General features: G+C 42.9%; 1 protein-coding gene across 3 annotated transcripts in view; it reads left to right on the top strand.

Annotated features, from left to right (window-relative positions):
• The first annotated feature begins 2,217 nt into the window (after positions 1-2,217).
• pacs1 (phosphofurin acidic cluster sorting protein 1) overlaps positions 2,218-15,378 on the top strand; it is a 102,503-nt gene continuing 89,342 nt past the window's right edge. For all 3 annotated transcript variants that reach the window (XM_080450598.1, XM_080450597.1, XM_080450596.1), the window contains exon 1: positions 2,218-2,715. In XM_080450598.1, coding sequence (XP_080306724.1) covers positions 2,543-2,715 — 173 coding nt within the window. In that variant the 5' untranslated portion in view covers positions 2,218-2,542. The remainder of the gene's footprint in view (positions 2,716-15,378) is intronic.

Raw genomic sequence — 15,378 nt, 5'->3', positions numbered from 1 at the left:
AAATGCGTGACAAAGTGCCTACAGAACCACGTCACCTCTTAGTCAGCAAGTTGTACTTCTGCTGCGACTGCCTGAGTGATTGTCGACCATGATTCATTTTCTATACATTCATGACTTGTAGTCGTGCATAACGACCTCATATTTCAAACGGAGAGCGTGCACACACCGTGACGTACACCTGCTGTTCTTCTGACTGGAGTGTGCCTCTTCCTGGCAGTAATGATGACAAAATATTACCCAGATGCAAAAGTGCAAACACGGTCATGTTGACATAACGAAAGTTGTCTATCGGTAGACAGGTACCGGTTTTGAACCTTTTGTCAGGGTGGGTGAGAGCAGTGTTATTGAATGAATGAATGTCTTTATTGCAGACTCATGGTCCATAGAAAAACATACAATTACATTCAACAATAAAACATAAATAAAAACAGTCCAAATGGACAGCTTGAAAAGTATTGACTTATTATTTTGAGGTGTGCAACATTGTTTTCTCACTCAACAGTAAACAAACTAACATACAGTATAAGTGTATACAGGGTATCTGCACATTTCTAAAGTTACAATTGAATGACTTTTAAGACCTTTTTAATACCATAGTCAAATATTACATAAGAAAGTGGAAAACATTGTGTAAATAGACGATCTACAAGGCAATATTTATCCGTGGAACCAAGTCAAACTAAATGTAATGCCTCAACTCCTACAATTACAAGTGCTTTTCAGGGTTGGGGGGGGGGGGGTCCCCAGTTCAAATATGATTATTTTGGGGGGTTCTCAGTTCAAATATGATTATTTTGGGGGGTTCTCAGTTCAAATATGATTATTTTGAGGTGTCCCCAGTTAAAATATGATTATTTTGGGGGGTTCTCAGTTCAAATATGATTATTTTGGGGGGTTCTCAGTTCAAATATGATTATTTTGAGGTGTCCCCAGTTAAAATATGATTATTTTGGGGGGTTCTCAGTTCAAATATGATTATTTTGGGGGGTTCTCAGTTCAAATATGATTATTTTGAGGTGTCCCCAGTTAAAATATGATTATTTTGGGGGGCCTGAAAAGGTTGAGAACCACACCACTAGTTTGGGAACCCTTGGGTGAGGGTACAGGCCTCACTCACCCCCTCAGCCAGCCCCTCTCTCTCTCTCTGGTCTGCCTCCCTCACACACCACTGTGTGTGTGTAGCCCCTATGTGTGTGTTGACAGCCAGGGGAAGAAACGATGACTTAGTTGGTGGGAAGAATATTTTCAGAAAACACCTGACTGGTTTTTATCATAAAAACAACAAGCACACTGGTCTTACTCACTCTGTCACAGCCAGGGCACTATCACTGTCTGGGAAATGCCATTATATTTCTTTGTGTGTGACTGAGGGATCAGCCTCAAATCCAAACTGAAATTCCCCCTGAAAGCAAATAACCCAAATGGTTTTAGATGTCTTCTCAACGGGTTTTCAATCGATCCCACTGTTGGCAATCTGCCAGTGTAGGTTACTATTGGCATTGATTCCTTTTCCCGTTTGGCTATCAAGATAACCACAAGCAGTCAGTCTTACAATGGGGCTTATTGTCCAATATGAAACTCGATATGACCATATTAGTCAATTATTACTAGAAGTATCAGCTATATTTGCCACAAGGCATTTGGAATAATTGCAAACTTTCAATCAATGTTAAAACATTTATTAAATATTATTTAAGTATCCCTATTACACCCCCTCTCTCTCTCACACACACACACACACACACACACACACACACACACACACACACACACACACAGAATGAGAGCTGTGTGTCTGTGTGTCTGTGTGTCTGTGTGTGTGTGTGTGTGTGTGTGTGTGTGTGTGTGTGTGTGTGTGTGTGTGTGTGTGTGTGTGTGTGAATCAAGCCTCATAGTGTGTGTGTGTGTGTGTGTGTGTGTGTGTGTGTGTGTGTGTGTGTGTGTGTGTGTGTGTGTGTGTGTGTGTGTGTGTGTGTGTGTCTCATTCTCTCTCTAAGTGTGTGTGTGTGTACTGTAAGTGTATGTGTGTGTGTGTGTGTGTGTGTGTGTGTGTGTGTGTGTGTGTGTGTGTGTGTGTGTGTGTGTGTGTGTGTGTGTGTGAGTGCGTGCGTGCGCGTGTGTATGTGTGTGTGTCTCTCTCTGCCTCTCTGCAAAGGGAGTCATGCGTCTTTAACTAGAGGCGTAGCTCCTTTTGCTGCTCATTGTGTGCGACTCACTTCGGGGAGAAATTTCCGCTTCCTGCAACCAGCGATAAACACCAACCATAGCGAAGTTGAGTCAGAAGGGAGAGAGACAGAGAGAGGGAACCAGGGAGAGAGAGGGAACCAGGGAGGGAGAGAGAGAAGAAGAAGAAGACGCTGACACGGTAATGTTATCGTTATTATAGCTCGCGATTAGTAGAAATCGGATCAACTTTCGATCGCCCGCCAGCACTTCCCGCGTCGGCGAGCAGGAGGGACACATTGTTGCGAGACACAGAACAGCATCGGGTGATCATCGTATATATATCTGTGTGTCGATCGACCGTCCTCCAGCCTCCAGGATGTCGGAGCGAGGAGGAGGGCTCCCGCGGACCACCGGTGGCGGCGGGGTCCCCTCCCCGCACATGCAGCCCTCCAAGCCGGTCACCACCATCTCCTCCTCCGGCCGCCCGGTGCACATGAACCTCTACGCCACCTGGGAGGTGGACCGCTCCTCGCCCAGCTGTGTGCCCAGGTAAGAGAGGGGTTGACACGGCCAGGGTGGCTGGCTGGCTGGCTGTCTGTCTGTGTCTGTCTGTCTGTGTCTGTGTCTGTGTCTGTCTGTCTGTCGCCGAGGAGGATGATCATGATGTCCTGTCATGATTTGGAGGAATGTTGTTGTCAACACACCGTGACATCTATGTTGTGTGTGTGTCAGCCTGTCTGATCAAGCCATGCAGGGCGTTCTAGATCTTACAACCGAATGGACTAGTTGGAGATGAGATCACATGCCTTTTGTCAGTTCCTGTGTCTCTATTTTTCAAAAAAAATAGCAGATCTACAAGCTCATAGCGCGGCACGAATATGAGCTTGTAGATCGGCTATCATTCTGCTCTACAAACCCCCTTATCGCCCCTCTGATGTATGCAGAGCCTGTTGCATTGTATCACATTCGCCACAGATTGATACATTGTACCACATTCATCACAGATAGATGCATTGTCACTTTACATCCATGATAGCCTTGGATCAAGACTATCATAGATGTATTTTATGCATATATATACATATGTAATAGTCTTGATCCAAGCAAGGCTACATCCATCCATGATATGTTTTGAACATTGGCAGTTTGATGATCATGTCTAGAGGAGGAGGTATTTTTAAGAATACATATTGTTGTGACTGAATCGATTGAGACCATCGTAGACTGACTGGCTGATGTAGCGACATGTATGTATATGATCTGTAGGTTGTTGGCTGAACAATGAGGCAAGTCAGACCAGACAGCAATAAACCAATAATGCTCTTGCCTGTTCACTAGACACCTTAACCACTAGGCACGATGCAAACAATAGACACCTGAATAGTCCTTTTGTTGTGTTTTGTAAGTGGAACACAGCAGCCAGTATGGCTGGTATGTAGGCTATGCATGAATTGATTGTGGGTTGGGGTAAAACATGATTTTTTTCAATAACGTATACTTTAATGAAGCATAATATTAAAAACGCAGCCTTGAGGTGTGAGGGGGGAAAATAATGTACCAAAACCATCTCACTATTTTGCTTCCCCTTTTAAACCTGTCCATCACCTGATTACATTTACATAAAGACATACATAGCACCATCAAGGTACATTGTTAAGCTTTTTAACTAAGCAATCAACACATGGCATATTAAATATCGGACACATGAATATCACAGTTATAATGCTTATAAATAGTGTTGTTACCCAGTCCTTTGTGCTTGAAGGAATTGGGTATTTTTGGATATGTATGTTGCACGTATGAATGAATGTATGAAATCACAGTTGCACATCACTTTATTGTGTGTAGTGTACTGTAGTGGTAGTGCACTCGCATCGTTGCAGCTCCTCTCTCACACAGAACAGGGCATCTTCCACATCTGAACATGTTTCTCACACACTAAAAGCAACATAGGAGATCCAATCCACTGGCATTCATTGAGCTGTGAATGTCTGTGGCCGTCATAGGACCTACTGTATGCCATGAGGAATATTAAATATCAGGGGTTTAGCAGCTTCAAATCCGAAGCTCTCGTCATATAATATGATCCATGTGCCCGGTTATTGGTTTAAGCAGCATATTGTTAGAGGGTTAAGATATGGAATTGCTTAGCTGCCTTATTCGACTGAATTGACAAGTCTGCCGCAGACGGAATGCTGCCGCATGGTGATGTCTGTTCAAAAAGAACCATAAAATGATCCAATGAAGTTTCATTATATCCTATTCGTATACAGTACATATACCATAATAGTATGTAGATTCAGAACATCTTATACACAAGTCTATGCCACACACTACACAGTAATTTAACCCATTAAACTGGGAAAGCAGCTGTGTCATTTCAGATTTCTGCATAAAAAATAGCAGATCTACAAGCTCACGGCGTGTCACTTTGTGTCGCTCTGCGAGCTTGTACATCTGCTATTTTTTTTAAACACTTTTGAAAGATCTTGAACCTGTGAGACTGATTTCTAAGGCATTAGTAGAATTGGCCTCAAGTCTTCACGGGTTAACATTTTAGACGTTCAGAGATGGATGAACATCACATGTCTTACCCATGTAGATTCTACACTGTAAGCATTTGCTGCTAGACTGTTAAGAGACTAATCTTTTACTGAACAATGTCAATACAGTCTAAACAAGAGTCAGTATTTTCATAGAGCGGTGCAGCCAGGGCTACTGAATGTGATTAGTAATAAGCCCGTGGTGGTGAAAGCACTAGAGCTAGAACTTTATATATATGCTGACATTTTAATGCTGCTTCTGAAAGGCTTTGGGGAGAGCCCTCCAGGGTCCATTATTTTGCCTTGTAGTATTTTGGAAGTGTGTGTGTGTGTGTGTACTGTGTAGTGTGTAGGGTTGGGATTTTAACGATTAAGGTTCCTTAATGATTCCCTCTTAACGGTCCGATTCCTTAATGGGTCCCTTTAATGATTCCTATATAGGGTGTTCGAAATGGACCCTTTACAGGGTCTGTAACTCTGAGAGTGTACAAATGGAACCAAATGGACCCTTACAGGTCTGTAACTCTGAGAGTGTACAAATGGAACCAAATGGACCCATAAGGGTCCATTTGGTTCCATTTGTACACTCTCAGAGTTATGGTGGTCCTTGAAATTTAAAAAGTGTGAGGACCACATGATATGTAATTCTTTTGAATGAAACCGGTTCCAGAAACGGTGCCGAATGTGATGGAAGTGGAACCGATTCCAGTTCCTCAATGTTGGATCCCGTTCCTCCGATTCATCCAGTTCCGGATCCTATTCCCAACTGTGTGTGTGTGCGTGTGCGTGTACACTCCATTTGTGAGTAAATAGGTGCTCTTTTGCTTCCATATGTTGAGTGCTGTACATAAATAAAACATGTAATTAAGCCTACATTATGCACAGACTCTATTCCCCATTGCCAGTTTTGCATCAGATATAACCACTAGAGTTGTTGACCTTGTTTACTCTATCCTTCTTGGGCGTGAAAGGATTAGGACCTTTTTAATAACAAAATACCCACAGATGCTTCCCTATGAATGTTTAATGACACCATTTTTGAAATAATGTGATATGTTCATTTATTCATCTCTCGTTGTTGTTTTTCGGCATCGCCGGCCACTCGCACAGCTTTGATTTCACGAGAGAGAGGGAGACAGCATTAAGTAACATGGGAAAGAGATATACACACACACACACACACACACACACACACACACACACACACACACACACACACACACACACACACACACACACACACACACACACACACACACAGAGAAAGCTAGGAGCTGTTAGTCATCTACATTTAAATGGCTTTTCCCTCTCAGACACAACAAATACTGGACTATTCAGAAATCCCAAGGCGATGGCAACAAACTTGTGACACACACAACAACCTGTCCTCTTGTACTGCGTCAGATTAGAAGGCCCTGCTGCCACTGAGTTGCAATATGCTTTGGCCATATTAAAAACCTTAAGAATGTACAGTATCACACATACAAGCATCATTTAGTCTCTGTCGGGTGGAAAGCTCATATGTCCAAAAAACAAAACTGTTACTTTTCAAGATTCAAATTCAAATGTTGCAAAAGTAGCAGATCTACAATCTCGAGCTTGTGTATCTGCTACTTCTGATGCTTTTGTGTGACGCTGTAGTATGATCAAGTAGGACGTTCATTTACACACAAAGTTCAAATTATGGAGATATGAGGTTTCTGCCCGACAGCAACGATTTCATATCCTCTCTGCCAATAAGATCAGGCTCTGTGCTTTGTCTCTGCGGTTTGGAGGGATACAGGAAGTAATAATGTCAGGGTCAACCTTTTTAAAGTGTTTACTTGGGCTGAATGTGGGCCGTTCTGTGTTCTTTGACAGCGTTCTCGTTGCTTAACCGTCGTCTCAGGAAGCTCTGACTGCCCGCTTCCCCCCTAGTCGAGGATTTGTTACTGTAACCTCTTCCTGTCTACCCACAATGCCACTGGGGGTTGCTAGTTATGTGTGGTGTAGTGGGTTAAAGTTGAAACGGCTATTCTCTGAATCCTGCATTGCATCGTGTGAAACGGGGATAAAGGGTTGAACACATTCTTCTACAGTAGTTCTACTCTAGAGCTGCACGATTATTATGGTTTAAAACTATAATTAGTTTTGCGTAAAGCAGCACTATGTGACTTTCCTCTTCTACCCCGGATTTGAACCCGGTTTCCTGCGCAAGTGCTGACATTTTTACCATTGAGCTAATAGAGCCGGCCTGCTTGCTCAGGGGATACATTGAATCTTGACCATCGGGTCATAATTTGTGTCAGATCCTGTGTCTAGGTGAGACATGACCTTTGACATGATCTAAATGTCTCAATAGAAGAGCAGGGAGACTAAATACCACCCCAATTGTATAAGTTATATTGTATTAACATACTCTACCATACAGATTGGACAAAATTACATTTTATTCATTAAAAAGAAAGTTACATAGTGAGGCTTTAATATTGTAATCACGATTATTAATCAATCGTTAGTGATGATTTTTGTTGGAACTAAAGATGTCCTAACATTTCTTAATGTCTTTGTTGCTTTGTTATTGTGCATCTCTGTGCCACATTTGTGGTCAAATAGTATTTAGGCTAATTGTTTCTGCGGTTGTATTGTTCCTCTGAGAGCCCTAATGGATGTTATGCTTTGCACAATGTTCTGGTTATTTAATCCTTGTGTAAGGAGACCAGGTGCAACAGCTGACACGTATAACCGTTTGATTTAATTGCCAACCATAATTGTGAAACATAAAATCCAAAATTTGTGATCACTTCTGATTAATTATGCAGCCGCAGTGCACCTTTTTATTATCACACGACTCAAAAAGGTGGTTTGAAACTAGGTCTGTCTGTTTTCGAAGATGAAATAAAAGTTTTGATTTTGTTATATCATGCTATGAGTGACTGGAGAGTTGTTTATTTGTTTGTTTGTTTATTTGCTAGGATCCCCATTAGGCTGTTGAACACAGCCTTTAGAACTCAGAACCCCAGGAGGGTGGGGTTTGTCTAAATCTTGCCTGCTCTGTTCTTACAGCTCTGGTGGTGTGTGTGTGCCAGTGATTGTCAGTAGCTGACAACCACTGAGAGAATAATTGCGGATGTGAAATGTGACAGTTTTGATCTATCTATCATCACACACTTTTGTGTGATAAAGCACATGAAGCAACCAAAGCATAAAACAGAGTTATTGTGTGTATCGCGTAACAATGTAAAGACATTACTTTCCTCTTCTACCCCGGATTTGAACCCGGTTTCCTGCGCGAGTGCTGACATGTTTACCATGTGCTAATAGAGCCTGACTGCTTGCTTGGGGGATAAATTGAATCTTGAGGTCAGGTCAAAAGTCTTGTCAGATCCTGTGTCCAGGTGAGACATGACCTTTGACACGATCTAAATGGGGGGAGACAAAATACAACCACCACAATTGTATAAGTTATGTTGGATCAACATACTCTACCATACAGATTGGACAAAATTACTTTTATTCATTAACCCATTAAGACCGGGAAAGCCTATACGTTGTTATACCTTTTTTCTTTTTTAACCGGAAAAGTGTCATTTCAGGAATTTCTTTAAATACAAAATTGAGGTTTTCTGAAAACATGGGTCGTGTTTACGTGGTCATCCTCATACTGTTCCCTGGTCCACTGCCTCTTCGGTTCAGAGCCGAGTTCACCGAGTTCCGCGTTTCTCTTGACCTCACCTTCTTTTTCCCCATCCTTTTATTATGGAGGAATAAATCATTTCACGCTGGCTCAGGACCCAGTTCTTTCAGTACAGTGCGAGTGCATTATACTGTAGCGTTGCTGTCGGGGGCAGAAACCTCTTATGTCCATATTTAAACTTTTTGTGTTTTTCTTCGTAAATGATCGCCCTCCGTGATCATAGTACAGCGTCACACAAAAGCAGCAGATCCGCAAGCTCGAAACGCGCCGCGAAGCGACGCGTTTTGAGCTTGTAGATCTGCTGCTTTTGATACTTTTGAATTTGAATCCTGAAAAGTAACAGTTTTTGACATATGAGGTTTCCACCCGACAGAGACTTATTTATTCAAAGAGACAAAGAGACGGAGATAAAGAGACAGAGATTTATTCCCCGCATTGTCTTTTAGTTTATGTAGCGTCATCCACAGACACAGGCACACACACACAGACACACACACACACACACACACAGGAAATGCATATCATTGCTGTCGGGCAGAAACCTTGCATCTCCATATTCCAACTTTTAATGTTTTTTGATAAATGAATGCCCTACTTCGCCATACAGAGTCACAGAAAAGTAGCAAAAATAGCCTATCTGCAGGCTCACAACGTGTCGCATTGCGAGCTTGTGAATCTGCTATGTTTGTTATTTTTTATTTTGTTTATATGAAAGTGAAAGTGGTTAAACGTGTCTTGAGGGTTATTGTAAATATTTAGTGTTTTTCCCCAAGTATTATCATCTAGCTTGTGACTAAATAATAACTACATTGGATCCATTGGAATCCATTTCTCCCCATTTTCTGAAAAGTAACTGTTTTGGACAAACAGTACAAGGTTTCTTTCCAACTGACAGTGACGATATTATGCACAGTATATTATTCACCTCATGAATATGCATAAATACACAATCATGCACACACACACACACACACACACACACACACACACACACACACACACACACACACACACACACACACACACACACACACACACACACACACACACACACACACGTCGGCATCTACACACACTTGACACTCACACACTTTCACCTACACCTCCTCGTACTCACACCGTGACCTGTATATACCGTACGTACACACACACACACACTCACACACACACACACACACACACACACAGAGCAGTGTGCGCTTAGTTGGCACGGTGCCCTGCTTGGCCCTCTGGTCCTGCTCCTCTGTCACAGCAGGGGGGCGCGGCGTTCGTTCTCCAACTAACCCTGGTAGCTGCTGCTGCCCGTGGCTTCACACCTTAACGCTTCTGATCTCCCTGCATGTGTAGGGGGGGGGGCTAGTCTGCAGCAGCACAGCACATAGATCGCATACCACAGTTATACATGGTGTTGGCTGTCTGGAGGAATGTTGACGCCGTGTGCCAAGGGTTTACATCATCCAAAGTGAGGTTTGGATGTAAACTCTTTAGGCAATCTGTCATCCTGCATCGTTTTTAACCAGCACTTGAACCCCAGCATCCATATTCGGGGGGGGGGGGGCATTAGCCCAAAATATCTATTTGGGCTATTTTTGAAAAATCTTGAACATTTGTGCAAATCTTTGAATACATATATTTTTTGAAACAACATTTTTAACTCAAATCTTTGCTTCTGGGGGGTCCCTAGAAGAACACATTTTGATAGGGATAGGTGGCCAAAAAACATAATTTTGGGTGGTCCTTGACATGAAAAGGTTTGAGTTTTTTTTTCAAATAACAGACATTTGTAAAGTTTTGCACACATTTTCATGATAAAAAAAAAGCTGATCTACAAGCTCATAGCACGGCACGCTATGAGCTTGTATATCTGCTATTTTTGAATAGCAGAGCTTGTAGATTGGCTATTTTTGAAGATTTGGTGTAGATGGGGGGGGAAAAAGCAGTCCAAGTAAGGTCAGGTCTGTTAGAATAGAGAGTATAAGTTAGCCTGGCTTCAGACCGTAGACTGCCCACTCACTCACTGAGTGAACTGCTTATAGTCTGATATATTCAGGCTAGGTATAAGTGGTTATAGATCTCCTCCTACTCATCACGCTGGTCGTCTTTGTGTGCAAAGCCAGCGGCATCCCTGGAATGGAGCCCATGGCCGAGCTATGTTGTGGCATTACTGAGGACGAGAGCAGAGAGGGAAAGTGCCATCGTCGTGACCGCCGCCTGGAAGTGGGTGTCGATGTTGTGAGCAGAACGTGGGATTGTGTCTGTGCTCTCTTTCTTTAACCCCTTCCCTCCCCCTCCAGGCTATCCATTTCCATTTAGCATCCTAGACCCAAAGCCACGTAACCCATTAAGACCGGGAAGGTCTTAATGGGTTACGAGCTTGTACGAGCTTGTAGATCTGCTATTTTTGAAAAAACATTTGTGCAAATCTTTGAATATATATTGTTAAAGCAAACATTTGTAACTCAAATCTTTGCTTCTGGAGGCCCCCGGAACAAAACATTTTACAAAAGTTCACTTAAAAATATATATTCAAAGATGTGCACACATTTTCGCGATAAAAAAAAATTAGCAGATCTACAAGCTCAAAGTCCCAAAAAAATAAGCCCAAAGTAATTGGTTAAGCCCTATATGCTTTGTCGTACGACGAATAGCGAAAACAGACGATCTACAAGCTCACAACGTGTCACGATGCTATGCGTTGTGAGCTTGTTGATAGGCTATTTTCCTAGAATGAATGACATGGGGACTCCAGGTTGAAAGTGATTTAAAAGCTAATGCTCTTATTGAGTGACTGGTGGTTTACCCACACTAAAGGGTGATTTATACTTTAGTTTCGCACCGCCGTCATGCACAGCGAATAGCAGGTGTGCACACTGCACAGCCGTGGCACCCAGATGATGTTCCTGTGATCTCAAGGACGATGATGATGAGAGGGGAATCCCTTCTAAATGACTGTCCCATTGGGAACTCCTTCCCCAAAGACGTATAAAGACCGGCGGACACATGCGACCGCATGCTGCATTTAAATCAGACCATGGCTCGGCTGGCAGGGAAGGTATTCACAGATGTTTGGTTGTTTGGATGCTTCACAGCACGGCAGATGTGTGTACGTGTGTTCAGCATGCATGCATGGCCGGTTCAGAATTAAGCCTCTTATGACGGTGTTGGTGCTAAAACTATGCAACACATTTTTGTTTGACACATTTAGCTTAGAATATTAAGTTCCTTATCAGCGAGTGCAGCGGTATCTTGAATTCCTACATTACCAGTTATTACAAAACGGGCAAGCCATGAACACACTAAGAGACTTAACAGAATTTTCACTGGAAAAAAGTAAATAAATACAGTAAATGAATAAACTAATACATTTTTAGACACACCTCTCCTACTGCACGTTATCACAATTATTTTAATCAACCAATCAGTAACCCAATGCGTTTAGGCGTGTAGCCATGGTCAAGAAGATCTGCTGCAGTTCAGACCAGACATCAGAATGGGGAAGAAAGGCGATTTGCACAACCATCTCTAGGGTTTACAGAGAATGCACCAGACCAGGCAACGTTTCTCCAGTCTTCTATTGACCAATTTTGGTGAGCCTGTGCGGTGTCGTGTGGACTGTGGTGTAAAGTAACTAAGTACATTTACTCAAGTACTGTACTTAAGTACACTTTTCAGGAATTTCTACTTCTACTGGAGTGTTTCCAATGTTCAGTACTTTTACTTCTACTCCGCTACATCTCAGAGGAAAATATTGTTACTTTTACTCCACTACAATTATTTGAACTTTAGTTTCTAGCTACTTTGTAGATTTATATTTTTATTACTAAACATACATTAACCTCTTAAGCTCTAAATATATTTCGGCTAATTGAAAATTGCAGATCTACAATGCGACACGTTGTGAGCTTGTAGATCTGCTATTTTCAAAAGATTTGAAAACTTGTGAAGACATTCTGCATAATGAGCACTTACTACTTTTGGTACTTTAAGTACATTTTTATACAAATACTTTTACTCAAATACATTTTGAATTCCGGACTTTTAGTTGTAACACTACATTGCAGTACTTCTACATTGCAGTATTGATACTTTTACTTATCAAAACATTTGAGTACTTTTTCCACCATGGATGACTCTAACCCGAACCCTTCTGCATAACTCTGTTGTAACCCGGTTAGTTGAGTTACTGATGCCTTTTCTATGTGCTCGAACCAGTCTGGCCATTCTCCTGCAAGGAATTTCCGGCCACAGAGTTGCTGCTCACTGGATATTCTCTATTTTTCCTCACCATTCTGTCTGTAAACCCTACAGATGGTTGTGCAAGAAAATCCCAGTAGATCAGAAGTTGCTAACCATTGGGCAAATTGGGGCAAGGTTTCCGCCTGATCAGAGCCCCAGTTGACTTCCATTATAAAATGTAAGTTAAACTATATATCTTTAAGTGTAAGGAGGTACTTCTGTAGCCTACTGGCAGTGTGCACAAGACATTTGGCACAAATCAGTGTGTTAGCTTTGGACACGCAGAGAAACAGACCCTCTTCTAGTCAGCTCGCGTCTGAAGAGCCACTTCGTAAAAATAGTTTTTACGAGCTGGCTCTGTAGGAGCCTAGCATCTATAAGAGGGCCCACTACTCGAGTTGATTAAGAACCCTTGGCTCTGGGCGCTAGGCATGGAGGTTGTTGCCCATTCTTAGCTCGACTGATCAGCGCCAAATGTCTTGTGCACAGTACTGCCCAGTAGGCAGTATATAATGGAAGTCAGTGGGCTTTGGATCAGGCTGAAACTGTGCCTAAATTTGTCGATGAGTGCATGCCAGGCTCCTTTATTATCAGATAGGTAGGCCGTGTGCATTTTCAGAGCAGGGTTATTTAAAAAAAAATTAAGATTCGTTTTTAGTTTTTTCTGCCTTTAATGATAGTTATTAAGTGAAAATGGACGGGGAGAGAAACACAGCAAAGGCTGTCGGGAACGGGACTCGAACCTGCTACGTTCTGTCACGCTACATCAGAGCCTAAGTGCCCGGACCGCTAGGTCAGCGATCCGGGCCATAGAAGGCTTATCCTGCTACCATAATTGGCGGCCACACTCATGGAGTGTACACGAGTGTATGAAGCTTATGGCCGAGCAGACACATGGCCCAACTAACTCCACATTTTCCCCCAAAATTCCTCAATATTCTGCCTGTGTTTACAGCTGCTTCCCATACCGTTACTGTACTTGCATGATGTACAATCAATAACAAACGCATTATGCCCCAATACTTATGCAAATCACTTCGCCAGCTGCAATTTACTTCCTGATGGTTCTTTTAACAGCCAATCATCATCATCTGCCACAAAACCTCAGCACCTTCGTTCCCCTGCAGAGCACACAGAAACAAGCGCTGCCCAGTACAGTACGTACAGTACAGTACAGGTAGCGGTACAGGACAGTACAGTACCGTACCGTACCGTACAGTACAGTACAGTACAGTACAGTACAGTACAGGTACAGTACAGTTACAGTACAGTACAGTACAAGTACAGGTACAGTACAAGTACAGGTACAGTACAGTACAGTACAGTACGTACAGTACGTACAGTACAGGTACAGTACGTGCAGGTACAGTACAGTACGTACAGTACAGGTACAGTACAGGTACAGTACGTGCAGGTACAGTACAGTACGTACAGGTACAGTACAGGTACAGTACAGTACAGTACAGGTACAGTACGTACAGGTACAGGTACAGGTACAGTACAGTACAGTACGTACAGTACAGTACAGTACAGTGCAGGTACAGTGCAGGTACAGTACAGGTACAGTACGTACAGTACAGTACAGGTACAGTACAGAACAGTACGTACAGTACAGAACAGTACGTACAGTACGTACAGTACAGTGCAGGTACAGTACAGTACAGTACAGTACGTACAGGTACAGTACAGTACGTACAGTACAGTACATGTACAGTACATGTACAGTACAGTACAGTACAGTACATACAGTACGTACAGTACAGGTACAGTACGTACGTACAGTACAGGTACAGTACGTACGTACAGTACAGTACAGGTACAGTACGTACAGTACAGTGCATGTACAGTACAGTACGTACAGTAGAGTACAGTACGTAGAGTACAGGTACAGTACAGTGCAGGTACAGTACGTACAGTACAGTGCAGTACAGGTACAGTACAGTGCAGTGCAGGTACAGTACAGTACGTACAGTACAGTGCAGGTACAGTACAGTACATACTGTACAGTGCAGGTACAGTACAGTACGTACAGTACAGTACAGTACGTACAGTACAGGTACATTACAGTACATACAGTACAGTACGTACAGTGCAGTACGTACAGTACAGTGCAGGTACAGTACAGTGCAGGTACAGGACAGTACAAGTACCAGCACGTACAGGTACAGTACAGTACAAGTACAGTATGTACAGTACAGTACGTACAGTACAGTACGTACTGTCCTGTACTGTACATACAGTATTTACACAATACTACCTACATAGGAAAATAAAGTCTCTTCTTCACCAGATGCAATTTAAACACTGTGATGCCTGCTCAGAGTCATATTGTGTCTAACATACACATCTCTCTCATCTCAGCTGTACCTGGGCCCTAGGTGTACTCCAATCAACCAGAGTGCAGTGGCCATCACTCCAAATGTTGTGACGTCAGGGCTCTCAATACTGCACATTGGGGGAGGAGGAGGGGTGCAGGGCGGGCGCACAGATCGCTGTGTGGGCGCAGGTGCTATGTGGGCGCGGGCGATAGAGCTGAGGCCGCGCGCAGCGCGGCCGAAGTTCTAGTTTTAACAATCAATCAATCGATCTACAAGCTCACGCAACGCATTGCGATGCAACGCGCGGTGCGCTTGGTAGAGCGACTGTTGTCGGTGTGTGCGACCTCACCGAGCACCCGAGCATAAATCAGTCTTTATTCTGCGGCGTAAGTTTCTCCGTCCATCACGACACCATCATCAGCTAATGACCGAAATGACA

The sequence above is a fragment of the Gymnoscopelus braueri genome, assembly GCF_963280865.1.
Source record: "Gymnoscopelus braueri genome assembly, chromosome: 15".
Classification (NCBI taxonomy): domain Eukaryota; kingdom Metazoa; phylum Chordata; class Actinopteri; order Myctophiformes; family Myctophidae; genus Gymnoscopelus; species Gymnoscopelus braueri.
This window is presented reverse-complemented; position numbering and strand designations above follow the sequence as displayed.